The 20548-nt window shown below is 48.4% G+C and overlaps 1 protein-coding gene across 7 annotated transcripts in view; it reads right to left on the bottom strand.

Annotated features, from left to right (window-relative positions):
• NRP2 (neuropilin 2) overlaps positions 1 to 20548 on the bottom strand; it is an 80341-nt gene that overhangs the window by 20475 nt on the left and 39318 nt on the right. For all 7 annotated transcript variants that reach the window (XM_090144162.1, XM_031601286.2, XM_031601288.2 and 4 more), the window contains 6 exons: positions 17239 to 17383; positions 16616 to 16965; positions 15357 to 15501; positions 11434 to 11550; positions 8792 to 8944; positions 331 to 593 (listed from right to left, as the gene is read on the bottom strand). In XM_090144162.1, coding sequence (XP_090000288.1) covers positions 331 to 593; positions 8792 to 8944; positions 11434 to 11550; positions 15357 to 15501; positions 16616 to 16965; positions 17239 to 17383 — 1173 coding nt within the window. The remainder of the gene's footprint in view (positions 1 to 330; positions 594 to 8791; positions 8945 to 11433; positions 11551 to 15356; positions 15502 to 16615; positions 16966 to 17238; positions 17384 to 20548) is intronic.

Below are 20548 nucleotides of genomic sequence, written 5' to 3'. Positions count from 1 at the left end.
ACCCTCGTTGGGAAGGAGGAACTGCACAGAATAAAATAGAAAAATTCAAATTAAAAAAGAAAAAAAAAAAAAGAAAAAAAAAGAAAAAAATATTTGCAGATTGGAAGATTTGAGGAATATAAAAGGCAACAGGCTGAACAAAGGCCCAAGTCTGTGCAGAAGACAGGCACACTCTGAATAACAAACAGTGTCGTTTAGTTACTATAGTAACCCAAGAAACACAATGCAAACAGCCCCTCTCAGCCACATTCCCTAATGATGAACAGGTCCTGGCTGCACACCACAGCATTAGGGCTCTGCTGGGGACGTGCACCTCGCCCCACATCTTACCCGGTACTCCATGTCATAGCTGGGCAGGATGATGCGGCCCTCCCTCCACTCCTTGCCCTGGTCCTCTGCGATGACCCACAGTGCCTTGTGCTCCTGGCTGGCCTCCCGCCAGACCCGCAGCATCACTCCACTGCTGCCCCACACTTGGTACTGGAACACCATGCAGATGGCGCTGCGGGGCAGGTAGATGGTGGGGCTGATGAGCCTGGCACGCTGGCTTTCCCTCCTCCCGCTGCTCTGCAACCGCAGGTAGCTCTTGACATCTGTTTGGAGAGGAAAACCCAGTTATAGTATTTCCTGCATCCACGTGCAACAAGCGTCTCACTTCCTGCTGCGGCGGTTCGGCACCGCGTGGCCAGGAAGGTGCTGTGGGAGCAGGGTCACCCTTGGCAGTTACAGCATGTTCTCAGTCAGGATACTGCTGACAACTTCATTTTGAGGACAGCCATGATAAATTGAAAGCCTAGCTCTTAGTTTTTCCTCCATGAAGTACCACAGTCCTGAAGCACAGCCCGGAGGAGGGACCTGGTCCTAGCGAGCAACGTAAGCACCTATGATGTCTGGGTAGCTGCAAACTTGAAGGTGGTCAAAAGACAGAAGGGATTTGCTTTCTTTAACATTATGCCATGACTTTTGCCAGTGCTCAGGGAGATTTGGGATACTTGTTATCTCTGGAGATGCTTGAGCTGAATACTGATAGCAGCAAAAAAAAAAAAAAAAACATGGATGAAAACACCTGGGTGTGATAGACTAACTCAGCACCCACAGCAATGGCAGAAGAGCAGTGTCTGCACTTTGAAAGTGCACCCACACACCTCTAAAACCAAAATCTGAGAGCCCTGACAAACTCCATCCAGAACACTGGAGTCAACCTCGCTGCTGCCACAGCAGTTTGGTGACACGGCAGCCTGAGCGAGCTGTGTCGGTGGCTGCACAGCCACTGGCCCTGCTGCTCGCCTGTCACTGCCAGACAGATGGGCTGGAACCAATGGCCGTGAGATACATGGCTTCTAAAATAAATGCAGGACAAGAGAGCAGAAAGATTTGCCATCATTCTGCTCCTGGGATGTATGACCGAAATACAGCAAAAGCGTATCCACTCCATATGAACTTTCAGTGATTTTGCTGCATGAAGGACAAATCTGTCCCTGATTGGCCACATACAGAAAGAGCAACATTTTCCAGCACTATTTTCTGGGACCTATGAAATGCACTTGGGTCACTTGGCACTTTATGCCAACAAACATTAGCAGAAAAAAAGATGAAAGCATGTTTGCCCACTCCTGCTTGAGTGAATCACTTGAGAAAGTACCATGCCGTTCTCTAATGCAGGAGTGTTCTCGTGATTTACCTCAGAGTGGTGGTGGTGCAGGAGGAGATGTGGGAGATAAACAAGTGGAAGAAGGAAAAAAAGCACAAGCTGTACTCCACGCCTGAGGAGCGATAAGGCATAATAAGTCATCAAGGTCTCCTGAATTAAAATCCTCTTTCTGTAATTCACTATAAGCCTCTTCAAAGCAAAAAGCAACCACAACAAGAAAAGGCAGCAACAACAAACAAGGTGGAAAAGCAAATCAAACTACAATCACACAATTATCTCACAGCTCAAAGGATCGCAAAGGCAGTCCTTACTAAAAGCACTACCCAGGCTCACAAATGATCCAATCTGGATCCTCAGTGTTAGGGGCATCCATTTTGGTGGATCTAGGTAGCCCGACTGAGGGGTGGGACATGAGCCATCCCTGGGTGTATCCAAAGCTCACATCTCCTGTGCTCCCTGTCCAGCACTTGCGAAGGCCCTGAGAGCTCTGCAGCAATCCCAAGGGCTGTGAGGAGGCTCAGGCTTTGGGTAATGAACCCAACTGCTCACCTGTGCCATGGGTTTGGGCACCTTGGTGGGGTTCCTGATAACCTTTGGGGTGGACAGCTGGGCATAAGCAGACATTTCTGTGTGATTTGAAGATGAAGTGGCTGGATCACTCTAATGGCTAGCTGCACCTTCTGAGAGACCCGCAATTTTGCTGAGGTTGACTGAGCAAGCGCATTGCCAAGGTGATTATTGGAGCTGCGTGTGGGAGCCTGGTGGTTCCAGAAGTCACTGATACAGTAAATGTGTTCTCTGGCACAGAAGGCACCTGAAAGGCTGATTTCCCCTCCTAAGATGCTTGAAGGGAGCCTTACAGTGATGAGCTGATCTGTTCTTCCAGGATCAGAAATGCGTTTCCATCTCTTTCCCAGGACTTTGCTGCCCCTGCTCCAGCTCACGCGGCAGTCGCTTCCCCACCGAAGTGGTACTGGCAGCTCAAAACCCTGGCGCAGGGAAAGGCAGGACAAACCTGCTCAGGCATTTTAACCTACTGCTGTTTTTGCAACTGATGCTACTGCATAAATCTCATGGAAGATTTATGGGTTCATCTGGATGTGGAGGAGCCAGAGGAGCGTGAACATGCAACCATCCCCAGCCAGACGACGGTGGAAGCATTGTATGTGTACGGCAGTGAGCCCAGATAAATCACCAGCCGGGCTCTGCAAACGAACCATCTGGCCCACGCAGTTTCCTCTTGGCGTGCCCATCCCCTCCTGCCAGCAGGCCATCTGAGAGGACATGGAGGGATGCAGCCTTGTACCTCAGGTCAGGCTGCAGCCAGGAGCCGTACAGCCGCTCCCTTGCCAAGGTCAGCCAGCCTGACTACATGGTCCTGCATGCCCCAGCCCTTCTCCAGAAAAAACACACATTCCCTTGCTGGTGTCAGCAGTGCACCTGGAGGTTTTCCAGCAAAACATGTTGGGCAGGATATACACAAGCAATTACCCACACCCCAGGTTCCTATAGCATTTCCCCCTCGCTGGGTATTGCTGACTTACAGCCACTGCTCCTATAGAGGCTGCACAAAGCACTGCCTTCATGTACACACCTCCAAAGGTCCCTGCACTCTTCCCCATTGCAGAGCTTGTTTCAGGGCATATTTTAGTGACAGCACCACAGCCCATCTCTCTGGGCCCTTATGCCTGCACAGCCACAAATGCCACTCTGGGATGTCCCAGTAAAGCTTGGTTCATGTCCTGCCATCATACTGGGGTTGTGACCTGAGGCTGTGTCAGCCCTGCCTTTCCCTGCAGAAGGGGAGAACTCAGCCTCTCCGTGGCAGCAGGGCATTCCGGTGCAGGGGATGACAGCAGATGAATATGCTGATTGAGACTGGGTAGTTTTATATTTTTATTTTTTTGGCAAATCACACAAATTCACCTCAAAAAGCTGCCACTGTAATTGCAGTGACAGGCCTCTCCTCAATGACAGACTTTCATTTACAAAGGGAAATCAATCCTCTGTAAAACTAATATTTATATTAACTAGATCACTGCGTCTGCTGGAAATTTCCCTCAATTTTGATTATGTGCTAATTAGCCTGCCAAGTCCTTGCCATTTCAGTATCTAAATCAGTCCATGAAAAGGCATAAAATGCTGCACCTGCCCGGTGCCAGGCCCTCAACCTACCCGTGGAGCCCGGCTAATGGACGGGCTATTACATCCCCTCTCTTAATTAAGCCTCTTGTCCTTCTCAGCACCACGTGGCCGCAGTCCCTCAGCCTCCTCCTGGGCACGCAGGGAGGGCACGGTGCCTCTGACAAGCCAGGTGCCAATTAGCACCTGACATTTAACTAAGCAGGCCGCTACCCGCGCGGCACCCAGCTCCAGCCCAGCAGGCAGCGTGCACTGCCACATGAAAGGTGCACACAGGCCTTCCTGTGCCCAGCTGTGTGCATGCACAATGACAGGCACCAACCCACTGAGCAGTACATTTGTTGCGCATGCTGCTCGCATGCGTCTCTGCTTGCCTGCTCACACACGCTTACCCAAATGAGGCTCTGTGACTCACGGGCTGCTAAGGCACGGAGTGATGAATGCACTGAGATTTGAGAGACAGCTTCTGGCTTTCCAGCCTGGTTTTATAGTCAGCGTGTGTCATTGGCTTTTGGGTCCAAAAAGCGATTAGGGACTCAACAAGGCAAGCTAAGAATAAAAAGGGTGAGCCTAAGAGAAATGGTTTTTTCACCCCTGCCTCATGCTCCTGGCAAGCATGAGTTTTGCTGGCAGTGCAGGGACAAGAGGACCAAAGCCGGTTATGGCCCAGCCCAACGCTTAGCCCCAGCACAGAGGCTGGCTGGCTGGGACTACGTTGCAGGGACAGATGATGTTAGGGTGTGCTGTCCTCATTGTGCAAACGTGGGAAGGAGAACCATGCTCTGCTCTGTGAGATGCAGTCTGCACCCCTCACCACAAAGCCCCCTGCTGCTTCAAAGGGGACAGGATATGTCCCCAGGGCATGAGCCCTGAGAGTGAGCCCTATGAGAGTGCAGACCCAGCCCAGCTCCATTAACACCACGGAAACCTTTCTGCTGGGTTGGACAAAGAAGGATCAAGGCCTTCAGGCAGAAATTCTCATGGATTGCAGGAAAAATATAAAGTTTTTCCTCCCAAGAATCCCCTGGGAAAAACAAAGAAATGGTAAAGGGTCACCACCAGCATAAAAACAACTCGGCATTTGTTTTCCTTATAAAATAAGCTCTTATGAAACTTCAGAGCACTAAAAACATTCCTCTGCTGGAAACACTTTGAAGCAAATAAACCTTTCCCTGCAGCGCTTGCACCCAAGGAGCAGCATTCTTCACCTCAGGGCCAGCGGGGCCATACCAGCAGCAGCAGCTCCTGGTGGGTTTTGCAGCCTGGTACAGGACCCAGCTGGTGAGGAGAGCTACAAGGCTCCAATTGCTCTTCCTGCATGCACATTTGTCTGAACAGCACCAAGGCTTGGACCAAACAGAAAGCAGGATGTGCAAGAGATGTAGATCTGTGGTGCCTTGCTGGGACCACAAGGTATTTGCTAAAGCCCTGCAAGAACAGAGGAGGGAAAAAGCAAGCAAAGCACACCTAATCCAGCTTCTCATAATGGCTTATTAATGTGGCACCAGGGAGAGCAAAGCAACTGCACCTGCCAGCCGAGGATGTGACCCAGGTCCTGTACACCCTTCTGGTGAAATTCAAAGAGCTACCCAACTCACCAACCAGATTTATTTTCAGATCCTTAAGACCTCTATCTTGACACCAATGGCACACTGCCATCGCGTGTACCAGGAGGGGGATGAAACCTCATCGAAACCCGAACTTGATGCTGCCTGAAGTTTGCTAGGAGCAGCAAAGGGGAAACATTTTACAGATGGGAAGCATCTGAAAATCCACGGAGGGAAAAATCCTGGCAGCCTCTCAGGGGGGCAGTGTAAAAGGGAGCAACAGCATTTTCCAGGCTCGCAAAGGGCAGGGCAGCAGCTGGACCCATGCTAGGTTTCTGCTGAGTGGGGCACTTTGGGTGCATGCTCACCACCAGGGTCTCCAGCCGTGTAATGGGAGCCTGCAGGAGAGGACGTGAAGCTAATCCATGGTGCGAAGGGCCCAAGGAACACAGCACTAAAAAAAGAAACGCAGAGCTGCCTGAAAGAGTATCTTGGAAATAAAAATAGTGGAACGAGAGCAGGGGGTGTCTTCTCAGTCTCAAGAAGAAGTTCTCTGTGCCAAAGACAAGGAGGAATTGCATGCAGTGCATAAAATGAAATCAGGAGATATCTGAGGAATTCAGGCCTGTCTCTCAGCAGATTTTTCTAATCAAGCGCCTCACAGAGGATATTTCAGCATGGTCATTTCCTTCCCGCCCCTCTCATGCAGGCTGAGTTGGGGCTCCTCCTTTTATTATTACTTTTTCCCATTTAATTTTAATTTTTGTTTTGCCACTTTCAAAAGAAATAGAAACATATCCCACATGGCTCTTAAAGGCGCAGCATATTTCCTTGCTACTGTGGAGTGGCCGCAGGCTCTGGCTAGGGCCGCACCTTTAAATGAGAGTAAATGGTGCTCCAGTGGCTTTGAGTTCCCATTAGCTTCTGCCCTCCCCTAAACGAAGCACAGCTGCTCTGCTTCACCCAACTGCTCACCCCAGGGTGGGGAACTCACAAGAAAAGACCACCCCGAACAAGGGCTTTTCATTCTTTGCTCCCTGGAGCCTGTGGATGAATTTTGTAAGTAGAAACAAAGTGCTGGAGGGAACGTGAGGGAAAGCCAGGGGAAGAATGGGGGAGTGCGAACCAGACAATGCTTCGATTTTGTCCCCGCCGAGGGGCAAACGCTGCCTCTTTTTCATGTGTCTTGTTTTTTTTTTTAAAAAAAGCTATGCAGGGAGGAAAAAAGCAAATAGTTGTTTCCCTTTGTGTCTTGTCCTCTTAATTTTGTAGAGCAGGACCAAAGCCCTTCCGCAGCCCTGCGCTGTGTGGGCAAGGCAAGCACATGGCTGTACCCCTTGCCAACCCAGCCAGGAGGCCATGTGGCCAGTGTCGTGACCACAGCTGCTCAAGATGTGACCAGAGCAAGGGACACCCATGCTGCTTCAGAGCATGGTTCCGAGTCACTGTGAGCAGCTGCAAGCCTCCGGCAGCTGAGATGACTCGGGCTCAGAAATCGCCACGCTCATAGCTTGTCTGCTGTGCTCCTCCACGGCCATGGGAACATCACTTCAGGTCTCTGGAGCTGCTGCCTCCTCCCCTCCCTCTGCTCATACAGACTGCGACTTCCTGACAGTGTCTGAGTGCCTGTGTGTGCCCACTGGGACATCCCACTGCAGGTCGCAGCGCTGTGAGGGATTGCTCTCTGTGCTGGCAAACCAAACCAGAGCACTGAACTCAGCAGGAGAAAGGTCTCCTGGCCGAAGGGATTGGGGTCCTGCAATTCATAACTTGTTAAGGAGAAGAAGGGGTAGAAGAATGGTAAAATCCAGAACTGCGTGCTAAAATGTCTGATGCAGCACCAGCATACACTCACTATCTTCTAAGAAACTGTGGCCAACTAATTGTAGGGAGACTCGGGGGAAAGGAAATGAAATGAAAAATTGAGTCTGAGTTATAAAAATAAGTAATTTTTATCCTACTTGCAGGAGGCTTATATTAATTAAACATTATTACAACGAATGAGATGGGGAGGGTTATTAAGTCTGGGGCTGGCTGTAAGTGTTCTCTCCAGTTGCCTGAGGCTCCACTGATCTCCAGATATTAATCTTCTAAAGCACTCAAATGCTGAAGAGATAAACACTTGAAATATGAAAATGTTTTTCTCCATGGCAGACACTGTGACCCTATGTCACACCAAAGAATTTGTCAGATGTCCATATAGGCTGTGCTTACGGCGTTGCTGTATCTCTTAGAAAAATGCTGGGCACCTTAGGATCCAAAGAGAAAAATGATGTGTGCGTTTGTGTGGGGGTGATTTGTATGTGGAGATGTAGCAGATTCTCCTCTTCCCATATGTTTCTGGAATACATATTTTCCTCTTTAGCACTGCCTACCAGGTGTTGGCTGCACGGCTTTCCAACTGGCTGGCAGCGCTGCCAATCTGGCCAGCGCCTCTGCCAGGTGGCTAACAGGTTCGCCCGAATGTTTGCATCTCTAGACTCAGCCTCACCGGGGTGACTGGGAGAGCTGGGAGGAGCCGGAGGCACACATGGCTCCCTGGGCGTGCAGTGTGCTGACACCGGAGTCACCAGGCACAGGGCAGAGCCAAAGCCAGGAACATCAGCCAGCTCCCCCTGATGGAGCCTTGGGTTTCGTAAGCAATGAATGAATGTGAAGAGATGTCACAGTGCCACAGGCTACTGTTACATGGAAACCAGCAAATGTCCTTCATGCAACTCATGCCACAAAGTCGAGAACGGTAAGGAAATGGCACTAGTCCCAGAGCAACTTCAAAGACGTGAAGCTACAGAACGCGATGCGTCAACCACACTGCCAGAGGCAGGCCCCTTTCCAACCCATGCCAGCCCATCTCAGTGAGGTCCTCCATAAATTAGGCTCAGCCACACACATGCAAATCTTCTGCTTTCAAAGCAGAGAAAAAGAGCAAAAGTCAAACAGCAAGTAGCTGGCATATTTCTGCATTCTTAGGGCTTACATCATCCTTCACTGAGAGGAGGCTGAAATTCAGCCTATGCATGCCCAGAGTGCAGAATAGCTGAAAACTGTAGGCAAACCGAGCAACATATGGGAGGAAGAAAACACACCTCTAACAAAAGAGGAAGCGCATTCTAGGGAAAAAAACATTGGGTCTTGTAGAGGACATTTGGATCAGGATGTGGAACAAAGCATGCACCAGCCTACACAGTCACTGGGGATTCAAAGCCCAGTCTCTGCTTCAAGACTATCTCAAGAGGATAGTTAGTACAACTCAGTGCCAGCAGTCACAGTCCTATAAATAAGTCATGAACCCATAAAACAAAGCATCTGAAAGCTTCCACAAAAGAAAACATTCAGCTTTGCACAGCCTTCGCAACTCCTGATAGCTGTGCATAATCAGTCATCCTGTTCACAAGGAAAAAGGCCCATCAGCTCCCTCTTCCCTACTTCACTGTGACATTAATCATCTTACCAGGCACAGTCTCGGGACTTGGTTCAGAGTTGCCCATCCAGGTGCTTGCAGGCTGAAAAGACCACGTGTAGCCCGTTGCAGAGTCGTGTGACCAACCACACAGGTCTTCAGGGGGATCAAAGTTGCAGTTGAAGTTTGCAGGAAGATGGAAATCTTAGCAAAAAAGAAAGAAAACAAACTTGGATTAAAAACAAAATGATCCACTAAAATGGTTAGCAAGCCATAAATACTGAAGAAAGCATGAAATCTCACTCAGACTGATGCTTTTAACCTGTCTCACATTTCGACAGCTCCAGGGATCAGTCTTAAGTTCTGCATCAGCAAAATGCCCACACCATGTCCTGCAGCTAATCCACCAAACTAAGCAAATATAAAAGCAAGCTCCAAATGCTTCTAGACTCCAATCAGCACCTTCTCTTCATCCCCTAGAGTGGTCAAATTTTAAATGCATTCTTAAATGTCAGGGAGGAGTACTTCCTGAATGTCCTCGTGCTCCTCAGTTCCTGCTCTGGCTCCAAAAGGAGAATCTCAAGTGCTCCAAAATCCCAGCTCCTGAGTGACAGATCTAGCCACTTGCACCAGACGGGAGCTGTCTGTCAACGTGGTGAGCTGTCACTCATCGCTTCCTACCTTCTCATGGAAACGTTACCAGGGGAAATGTGGGGCCACTATGAGCTCAAGCTCTTGGATTCTGAGTGAAAGGAGACAGCCTCTATTTCTAGCTCTGCTATGGACTCGCCACATGGTCTTTGGGTGCGCCCTTAAAGGTTTTAGCTGTGAAACAGGAGCAGAGCTAATTCCTCTGTGTCAAGAGCTTTAAAAGCTCTGGAGAGCCTCTCTGCAGAGACAGGTCTGTGGGCAGGAGGGCACATGCCAAGGGCTGCATGTAGCTGCAAGGCAGCTGCTGACTCCCTTAGTGGGGGAAGCAGCCATAAGGCACGGAGGCTGCAGAGATGGCCTGAGATCATCTCAAGCACTCAGCGGACACACACGTCAGAGACCAATTATAGGCTGGGTTTTTCCTGAGCAAAGAGGAAGTTCTAAATCACAGAGCCAGCAAAGCGAGCGATATCCAGAAGGAGGTGAGTGACTCAAGCGATAGGCATCAGGGAACTTTGCTGTGAGGGGAACAGAGCTTTCTTACACATTCCCATTTAGAAATAAAACAATGCAGATCATGGATCCTTTTATTCCAACCTAATCTCACACCCTGGAGAGCAGCATTGTTTCTGTTTGGCTGTCATAAATCTGATTGTCGAGAGAAACACATTCATTGTTTATGAAGTATGAGAATGAAAATTATTGCTAAATCTGAGTAAAGCTGACATGGAGGCTGGTTCCACGCTCCACAGCATACTCCACTCCCTCTTGCACTGGACTTCACCCAGGAACCATCTTGCTGCATAGACTGTTACTGGCCTAAATTCCTCTCGGCAGCTTCCCAAGTGCCTCACTGGTAGCAGGGTTGCACAGGCTCATCATCGAGGCAAAGAAATTAGAATCAGGCCCTTTGAGCTGCTTTTGTAACTTGCATTTCCAGAGCTGAACTACAGCAGAATCCCAGTGGGAGGGATGAAAAAGACAATTAATATTCTTTTTTTTTAATTTATATATTTAAAAACCCATTAATTTTTTTCTCTGGGACTAGAAGAGGCAGTAACAGAAGTCCTAGGAACAATCTCAGAGGACAGCATTTTGTCATAAGATTTCTCATTGCAGTCTTTGTGTAAATGCCCAAGCCTCACTGCTGAGGCCCAGGCCCTGCTGTTGTGCCCAGAGGTGTGCTGTGCATCCAACCCTACAAGGCTCTGCCATGCTCTCCCTCTTAATCTGATCATTTCCAGATTTAAATGCTCACCCTGCCCTTGCAAGGAGCAGAAGGGTAAGATGTCTGTTGTACAGGTAAGGATCTGAGGCAGAGAGGACTAGTCTCCCCGTTGCATCAGCTCTTTACAAGCAAAGTACATAGTCTAAAACGCTCAGCCTCTTCTACAATCAGATGAGGCAGGCAAGCACCACATATACCAAACCATCCCCCATATATCTGACAGCCATCTAAGAAAAAGGGGGGGCTGGGCAAAATCCTGCTTGCAGCTTGTATTTCACCCTCTCCTGCCTGCACAAGGAGCCCAGTCTGTCCTCCTAATTTTTAAGCAATTGATATTAAACAAGATGATCCTCACAAGACAGGTTGTCTTCAGGACACCTGCCTTCTCTGCATGTTGTGATTTACTCCCACGTTTGTGATCTCTGCAAAAGGAGCCCTTCATGACAGGCAGTCTGAATCTCTCCCTGAATCACCTTCTGAATTTATGACATGCAACCAGAAGGATCTGGTACAAAACAGGGCCCTCAGTGAGCTACTTCAGGTCATGTAAGGAAACTGGGAGAGCAGCTCTGTAAGTCTTATACCCTAGGGACTGAATTAGTTGCTATCTGTCTTGCTCTTGCATCCTTCCTTGATATAACTTATCAGATTTTGGATAGTTTTTTTTTTTTAATCTCAATCTATTGCTAATAACATTACTGTAAGCTTTCCAGGAATTGGACCCATATACAGGAGCAAATAGGAAGATAAGAGTGCTTTCTTAGCTCTGAACCCATCTTTTACTGAGATAAAGATGTACTTTTCTGATACATACCTTCCTCTTCTCCACAGCTATCACCACACTCAGTTGCCTCTTCATCAGTTGGGTATGGGGTGGTGGTCTCTTCGCTCTTCAAAGTGGGCACCAGTGTCTCTGCAGTGGGCTTCACATCTGCAAAACAGGGAGTAGAGATGCCGTTTGCAATAGATGGTACAAAAATGCCAGGTAATGGGAAACAAAGCAAAAAGTCTTTTTCTCATGTTCTTGTAATGGCAGGAAGAGACAGGACAAGAGTACCACAAAACTTTCGTATGCTACAAATGTCAGCGTGGTTTGAACTTGATGTGAACTGGCTGTTTCCATAGGGGGGTTCCTTTGATTTAGAGTCCCTGTTGGACAATGCTCTCCTCCAGACATACGTGCTACCTTCTTTCTTCATTTTTTAATCTACACGGGTGTTGGCAGTCCTCTTGGCTGTAGTTACTGGATAACAGAGATCACAGGCAGAACATCTCTTCCTTTCATAAAGGCATATGACACACGAAAAACACACACGCAACATTCCCACCAGTTGTGCCAATTTATAAAACAAGTCACTCAAACCCACAAATGACGTAACCACAAACGGACCCAGAGAATCCCCTGGTGTGCTCTGGCTCACTGCAGAAAGCATCTGGTTTCACACTCCAGGCTCCTGACTATGCTTTTAAAGTGTCTCTGTCCAATCTCCCTCTCTCCAACATGGCCCATGTGAAACAACCTCAAAGCAGGTGTCAGGGGAAATTTAAGCAAGAAAGAGAAGGATATTAAGATCAACAGTAAACGACATTAGATTCCAGCAGGCTCTCCTTTTACGGGTGTGCTAACTGGAGTACAGCAGCCTTTATTCTTTCCTCTTTCAAAAAGAGGCTGCTTTGCTCACTTGTGTGTGATTGTGTTGCTTTGTCGGCACCCTTCAGGATATCATTTAATAAAGCCAGAAGCAGGAGGAAATGGCTAAATACATTGAATATTTTCCATAGGCTCCTTTCTGCCCTTTTATTTTCCTGTTATTAAACATGTTGCACAGAGACTCAGGGTTTTTTTCCCTTTTTTATTCCAGTGGTTGTCTTTTGTTCAAAGTAAAATACCAAATAACCTCAAAGTCTTTTAATTTGTAAGTTCAAATTTGTTACAACCCCATAAAACTCCAAACACAACCAAGAAGCAAATTGCAAGCAGCCAGGCACAGAAAAATGTCATAAAAAAGAAGGGGGGCGAGGGGGAGAAAGCAGCAGGTGAAGGCAACGTATCAAAAGCTGCATGTTATTTAGAGCCGGTACATTTTTTAGGTTGTTGTTCTTGTGTATTGAGATTTATAGCTGAAATGTGACAATGTGGAAGGACCTTGAAAGCCAAGTCCCATACGGGATACAGATGCTGAGAGGATGTAAATCAGCAGTGTTGCATTGCCCCAGACAAGCCGCAGAAATATATCTTGAAAAATCAGTTACCATGGCAGAGCCGCAACAAGATGGTTACATGAGATAATGAAAATAGCAGGGAGGACAATGCGATGTGTGAAATGGAAAGTGAAAAACAGTGGTCTCTTGCTCGTTTTCTCTCTCCCTGGCCCAGCAAGTGTCTGTGCAACTGGTGGTAACGGATGATCAAAATGCAAAGTCACCGAGCAATTGAAACCAGATGTTTGGAACTTCAAAGGAGAGAAAACCAGCTGCAAGTGAACATTCATCAATCTCCACTCTTCAGAGGAAAAAAATTGGCAGGTCTTTGAAAGAAGCCAATTGCTGACTGCTTGCTTCACTGTGTTTGAGCTACTAGCCAACTAGTTTACAGGCCTGGTTGCTGCCAAGTTACCTGGTTGATTCTGTAATTAAGATGCTCGTTGCTGATAAGAAATGAAAACAGCTGGGCAGGGCACACATTGGCTTTGGCCCTCACTTGAAAATATTCTTAATCAGCTTGCTTTAATCCATCTCTTAATCTTGTTTCCAAGCAAGTGCAATTGCCTGAGTCTTCACAGCCAGCTCTGTAACACGCCTGAATCCTCCCAGCAAAGGAAGGCTGTGTTGCCTGCATCAGGGACCGCATTTAGCACACAGATAAAGCCATGGGCTATCTTTGCTCCCCAGGTTTCATTGGTGATCTAAACGCTCTTTGTAACATGGTGAATCCACAAGATTACAAGCCCGGCTCTGATTACAAAGCGGAATGCTTGTAGATCAATAAAGCTAAAAATATTTATGACTTGGCAGTTGAGTTTTAAACATTACAACGTGCAAATGATTAGACAGCCACACTGGGAAATGACCATAAAGCACCCTGCCTGGAAAAAACATCGGCTGTTGCTGCTGATACTGAAATTGAACATGGACACAGCCATAAAAGAAAATTTGGACTAAAAATAGGAGTAGAAATGGAGGAAGTTGCATTTCTTTGGCTTTTTAATCTGAGGGAGTGCTCTGGAGGGGCTGACACAGACATGGTCAGAGGAGAGCATGGCATCAGGGTACTGAGGCGTGATGCCCGTGCCAGCAGTGGGCCAGAGATCTGGCAGCCAGAAATGCCCGGGAGCTGTGGGAAGCAGTGGTGTGGGGGCTGCCCAACCGCTTCTGTGCAGAGCCTCAGCTCCCACTGCTTGCACGGAAGCCTCCGTGCCTGTCATCCCAAAGAAGATGTCATAAGGTTTAAATTAAGGTTTAATATTGAAGTTTAGATTGTCTACAATGTATTTGCAGTCCAGGGAAAGATTTGCCGTTGATTTCAAAGGTGACAAATTATCGTTGTTAATCGTGTGTATATGTGTTCTGTACTTGCTGCTAACGTTTGTAATGCTTCACACAGAACTTCACAGGAGGAGAGGCTAGTAACCACTACACAAAAGGCTGGAAAAAAAGCTCCGTGCCTTTTAAGCTTCTAAGAATGGGAATTCTTGTAAGAAAATGCTTTGTACAGATGTGTTTATAAAATGGAAATCATACCTCTTTATCGCTGACATCTGGACACCAGATTTAGATTTAAGCGGATTATTAAAATAATTAAAAAAAGAAAAAGAAAGGACCACTAGCCCCTGGCACTGAAAAGCATCAGACACAATGAACTGTTGGGTGCATTTTTGGCTTTTGGGGATGAAACTATGGAGCAATCAATCATGACTGAGCCTTAGAGGGGTCAGAGGCACAGCCTCTATTGATCCCAGTGAGTGTGTTAGACAGTTTTCACTTCTGCATTAAAAAATAATGGCATCTGCAAGATGTTTCACTTGTGAAAAACAGGTGGGCAAAAGTGAACAAACTTCCCTGTTCTTAGGAATGTCGTAAAGCTAAATCCCCAGCCTTCTCTGCAGTAGGATTTCCACATGGGGTTTGATGAGAGGGATAGCTGTTTTCACAGTAAAGCCTTATTGGGGCAGCTCAAGAAAGCTGTAGCAGTCCCAGCACCCCATTTTTGTGCCTCAGCTCCTCTTCCTACTTTTTTGTCTTACTCATTTGGGTTGAAAAGTGCACATATTGTCTAACACTGGGAGTGCGAAAGCCTGCACAACATCTAGATAAAAGATTCAAAAGGAGTAGAAGAAAGCTAGGGGTAAATCCCATATGTGGCTCCTTAGGAAAGCTTGAATTGGCATTCAGACCTTGCACTACATCCCACGTCAAGGCCAGCCCCAGACCTGACTTGTTTTTAAGATGGAGGAAAAAAGATGGGCTCAGGCCACTCCTGCACTCATGGCTCCAAGCCTCCACATGATCCCGAGGTGGGACAGCAGGAAGAGAAATAACCTTACTTTTGTCATAGAATCATAGAATTACTCAGGTTGGAAGGGATCTCAAGGATCATCAAGTCTAACCGCAGCCTAACCATAGAACCCTAACTCTAACAACCCTCTGCTAAATCATATCTCCAAGCACCACATTCAAACAGCTGTCTGCTGGCTTAGCCCCTCTCACAACCAGTGGGTGAAAGCACAGGTGCCTTACCTGTCCAGTCACATCCCAGCACTTCCAGACGCATTCCTATTCCTGCTGGGGACCACCTCTCTGGGTGCACTCGGATGTACTGGGCAGGAACAGGGTCAAACCTCCGGATTTCAGGAATATCATAATGGATGTTGCCTTCAAAGAGCTGCAGAGAGAGAGAGGAAAAGTTCGTGACGCATACATCCCACCTGCTCTCCACCAGCCTAGATAATTGGGTCTGGCTGGACACAGCCATGATTTGAAATAGTTTAGCTGTCCAACTACAAGGCAGTGAATATAGCTGAGAAGCAACTGGGCTGCTCCTCCTCAAATTCAAGAGGACCAAATAGCCTGTTTCCAAGAAACTTGCATGATCTCCCTTGGCCTCTGCTTCATATCCAGGGACTAGATTCTGATCCAAGCCTCACCAGGAAAGTGTGTGGAACATCCACTAACTTCATGTATAAATAAAATCAGATTTGTCCTTTGGCAAGTAAGAAAGCTACTGCATGTTCTAGGATAGTGCAAACACTCAGTTTTCTGTACAGTTGTAAGTACTGCCGTTTTTCAGCATGAGTGCATGAGCTGAAGTCTGTGGAGAATAAACACAGGGCTATAGATAGCATCAGGCCTTCTAAAACTCATTTTTATGATCAGGAAAAATTAAAACATACCTGAACTTTCAGGAGCAGATTAGTTTGCATAAAAACAAAATTCTTGGCAGTAGCAAAGAATTCATTTATTTCTCAAGCCCCCTGCCACCCCCACAGTACTAAGCAGAAGGATTGTGGCTAGCTCCAACAACATGGGAAAAATACAGGAGATTTCAGGCTTATGCTGGTGTGGTATAAAGAACTTAATAAAGCATTTTTCCCAATGAGAATTTGTGATTTGTTCTCCAGTTCCAGAGCTGCAAGCCTGAACAGTATCACCTTTCCCCTTAAAATATGCAAATAGTTTGTGTCAAACAAAAATTGACACATTATGTTGTGGGCTCTGAGCTGCAGAAGCTGGAGAGAGCAGAAAATATTGTCCACATCCCCATGCCTGGTCTGCAGCGAGAAGTGAAGTTACTATCTCTAGGGCTAGGTGGAACCTACATCCTCTAGTACAGCTTAAAAGCAGAACCAGGAGATGCAACCTCAGGTTCCATAGTGACAACTCAAACTCCCAAAATCACTGTAGGGGGAACAAAAGCTAATTTTCAAAGACATCATCAGACAGACTGAAGATAGCCAGAAGCATATCACTTTTTTGCAGCTGCTCCAAGCAGTGCTTACCTTGGCCTGCATCGTTTTGGGGTCCTGGATGAATTCCCAGTCCTTTCCATTCATGCTGTAGGCTACCTTAAACTTCTTCACGAAGGAGCGGGACTCGGTGGTGGTCACGCTGTCCCCTCCACGAGCCCCCTGGATAATGACACCTTTGACGTTCTTTGGGACGCCCAGGTCCACTTGCAGCCACTCCTCCCCAGGCTGGGCTTGGGGGATGCGTGGAAACCAGCCTGAACGGCTGCTCACCAAGCGGGCCATGCTGGGGGACCAGTCGTAGCCTCTGATAGATGAGGCCGAGATCTGCGAGTCAGGGATGAGGCCAGAAAGCATTCCCAGCAAGTTGGAGCAGGGCGAATCTGCAGGGAAGGAGAGGGCGTGAGCAGCCAGGAAGGAGGAAGATGGCACTCGTGGTTTCCTCTGCAAGTTTAAGCTCTGGGCACTGAAGCAGCACCAAGTGCTTTCTCTTGCTTCCAGGGGCTGGGCCCTGGTTTCCCCAAGCAGATCTGAAGGGATAGGTGTCTCTGTGCCACCTGCAGTGCCACCACTGCTGCCCCAAACAGCTGTCATAGCCTGGAACAGAGTGCTGGAGGAACAGAGAGGAGAGCCAGTGGGAACAGGGAGATGCTCACCAGTGATGCGGCAGCCATACAGCTCCAGCCTTAGGGCAATGCCATTGTGCCAGCTCTGGGGACGGATGCGCACAAAACGTGTGAGCACTGGGCTGTGGATCTTGTTGAGAACCACCTCCGTGGCATCCTCATTGGCCTGAAACGTCTGCAATACAGAAAATACAAATATGTCCTTCTGTGGCAGAAAGAAATAACAAGGTCAGAAGTCAAAACAAACAACCTCAGCAGGGAAAAATGAGGAGAGGCTTTTCTGGGAAGGGCTGGCCTCTGGCCAGGGGCAAGCCCCAGGGCAGACAGCGAGAGCTGAACTGCTGGCAGGACTGGTGGTGGACTGAGGGACTCGCCCATCCTGACTGGACCTCACACTGAGCTCCACTGGGAAGCACCGTGGGGAAGCGCCGCACACAAGCAGCAGCAGGAGCAGGGAGGATGCAGCCCCTGCCCTGGGCACTGAGCTGCCATCTCAGGCAGTCCCTCTCCGGCTCCCCAGTGCATGCACAGCCCTTCACAGAGACAGCTTTAGGAGAGAGTTTATGATCCGACATGATACAAAAAAGCTGCTGTCTTACCAGATGGCCGTAATCAATAACTACCAGATGGATGCTAGATCCACCCCTCCCTCCCATTACTCTAACAGGCCGGGCAAGAACTGGGTAGCTGTGCTTCTGTTCCAGGCTGTGGTGCCATGAGGGGAACAAAAGGGGGGAAAGAGAAGATACCCAATCTGAGAAGATACCCAACCCAGCATACAGCACTAACGTTCCCAGACTGACGCTGCCCTCACTCCCCTTTCCCTCACAGCACGTAGGCTTTCGAGACAGGGCTGTAGCATTTCCTGGCCTCCGCCAGAGCAACCTGTGTACACCGTGTTGGCTGGGCTCTTTTGTAGTTTCCCACCCTGCATATGACATTCTAAGCAAGGAGCTTTGCTAAGTTTATCTCAGAGTAAAGCAGGGGAGTGTAATCTCTGGCACTGAGCTCCATTGAACAATTCAAGTGCAGATTCCTGTGAGTCAGGACAGAACAAGGGTGAGGCTGTACGCTGGCATCCTACCTCCAGTAGGAGTTAAGAAATATTTTTAGGTGTCCTATTGCTCAGGGCCACAGGCTGCTCCCCTTCAAGGCTCTCGTGCCCTGTGGTGGGCAGGAGGTGTTTGCAGGGACGGCAGTGGTGCTCGCAGCCCCACGGCAACACAGGGTCCTGCCCAGGATGGGGGTGATCCTGCCAGGGCAAGGCGTGCCCATGGAGGGCTTTGTTGGTGAGTCTGGATAGTAATTAGGATTTGGAATTGATGTGAACTTCAGCAGAAATGCTAATCTGGAGATATACATCATGCTGCTACCGTTCAGCGACACAGCATGGTTTATGCGCTTTTAATATCCTATTTTATCCCTTTTGACCCCCACTTCCCATCGTTTCCCTTGCTCAGCAGACACCAAATACCCTTTTTTTCCAGCAGTAGGGCTGTCAGAATAGTGGTTACTATGTACCGCTCCTCAGGCATGTGTGCGCGTCTCGTATACGTGTGGGGACACACAGCGCACGCACAGGCCGAAAGGACACATTTCCACAGCACAGCCTCCAGCTCCATGTTAGCACAGCGGCTGACACACAACACCTTGCCACTGAACCTAACACCGGAGGACAGGAAATGTTTATCTGAGCCTGGGCCACAATTTTAGCCTGGGAGGAGCGCCTCAGGCCAGCCCGAAGGTCCCCACGTCCCAGGAAAGCTCCTGGTGGCTGCAGCAGTGGAGGGAGCAGCTCCTGGCAGCCTCCCCTGCTTCCTGCAGCCAGCAGTCGGAGGGCTCCGCAGCCAAAGGTTGCATATGGACCAGCACGCTCAGCAGTTGCTGATGAGGTTTGCTGCTCTTTTTGGTTTAACATATTTGCAGTTTTGTTCTTTTTTAGCTCGATTCACACATATGAGCATCAGGGGCCAGAATCCAAATTTACACCAATGTAATTTGTTGCTGATTTCTGCAAAGTCAAGCTTGACAGGAAGCAGAAGCGGGACCAAGCCCAGAAAACTTTATCACTACCACACGCATTGCTGAAAGCATCTCTTATGTGACCTCAGTCCCAACCACCTGCTTCCAGGAGAGCGACCTCAGCTCTGCTTTAGATTTGGGGCTCAGTGATTTCCTCCAACTGGATCGCATTCTTTAAGTGATGTAAATCCGAACTGGGGCCATGATGCCATGTTCACCAGAGCAGAGGTGCCACCCAACTCCCATCTCCGGCCCTAGCCATACCTTGTTTCTGAAAAGCTGATGGTAGCAAGTCACAGCTTTGTACCCAGTTGAGCACAGCAGAGAGAAGCCCAGTTCTTGGAGGGCAGGAGCTCAGTACAGCTAGAGCACCTCTTGCGTGCTTGGCCTTACACCTCTTTCCCTCTGGGGACACACCGTCCACATGCAGCTCGCTGCATCAATGACCAGGGCCCAGTCCTCAACCTGTGGATTTGCTATTCCCAGAGCTGAGAGAACTGTGGAGAGCCCCACTGACTTGAGCAGGCTCCTCATCCTGCCTCAAATTAGCACTCGCGGCATGGGAAGAACTAGCAGGAAAATGTGTGAAATTCGGAGCGCCAAGAAAGAAAAGATTTCTTCCCCCTTACCAAAATAGAATGTTGCTATTCTTCCACTCCTAGCTGCTTTCCTTCCCACTCAGCACATAGTTGGAGCCAAGTCTTTAGATGGTGTAAATCAACATACTGCCATCGAAGGATAAGAAGTCACAGTAATTTACACCAGCAGAAAAAAAACCTGGCTGCAATCTAGGGAAATGGGCACGCACACTCAGCAGAGCGCGCACACGCAGGCGCACGCATTCACTGACGGTGACAGAGCCAGAAGACAAATGGGAAAACCATTAACAAATTAAAAGCACCTTCCAAGAAGCAGTCAAGGGAACTCATTTTCACCGCTGCATCAGAAAGCCACCAGTCTCCTCCCCACATACTTTATGTTTATGTTTTAGTCCAGCCGGCAGGTCTACATGTAAAATTAAATTGATAATCAATGAGCAGCAACCTGCTTAATTAATTTGCTGCAGAAAGCAAGAGGCAGGAGAAGCTGAAGAGGCTGGAGGAGGGCTCTTACCATGTTTCTCACCATGCGCACACATCTCCCAGCAGCACTTAAGAGTGTTCCTGATTTGCAACTGTCCTGGAGTGATGGGGGCATTTCTGAGCTGCGTTACTGCCAGTGGGCACAGGCACTGCCAGTGCTGGAGCTTGGAGTGAAGGACAAATGGGAGACAAATAGGTCCATGCAGGCTGAGGCAGCAGAGCAGGCAGCAGGAAGA

Source organism: Phasianus colchicus, chromosome 7 (assembly GCF_987193195.1).
Source record: "Phasianus colchicus chromosome 7, bPhaCol1.hap1.1, whole genome shotgun sequence".
Taxonomy (NCBI): domain Eukaryota; kingdom Metazoa; phylum Chordata; class Aves; order Galliformes; family Phasianidae; genus Phasianus; species Phasianus colchicus.
Note: the sequence above shows the minus strand (reverse complement) of the source record. Positions and strands in the feature narration are given on the sequence as shown.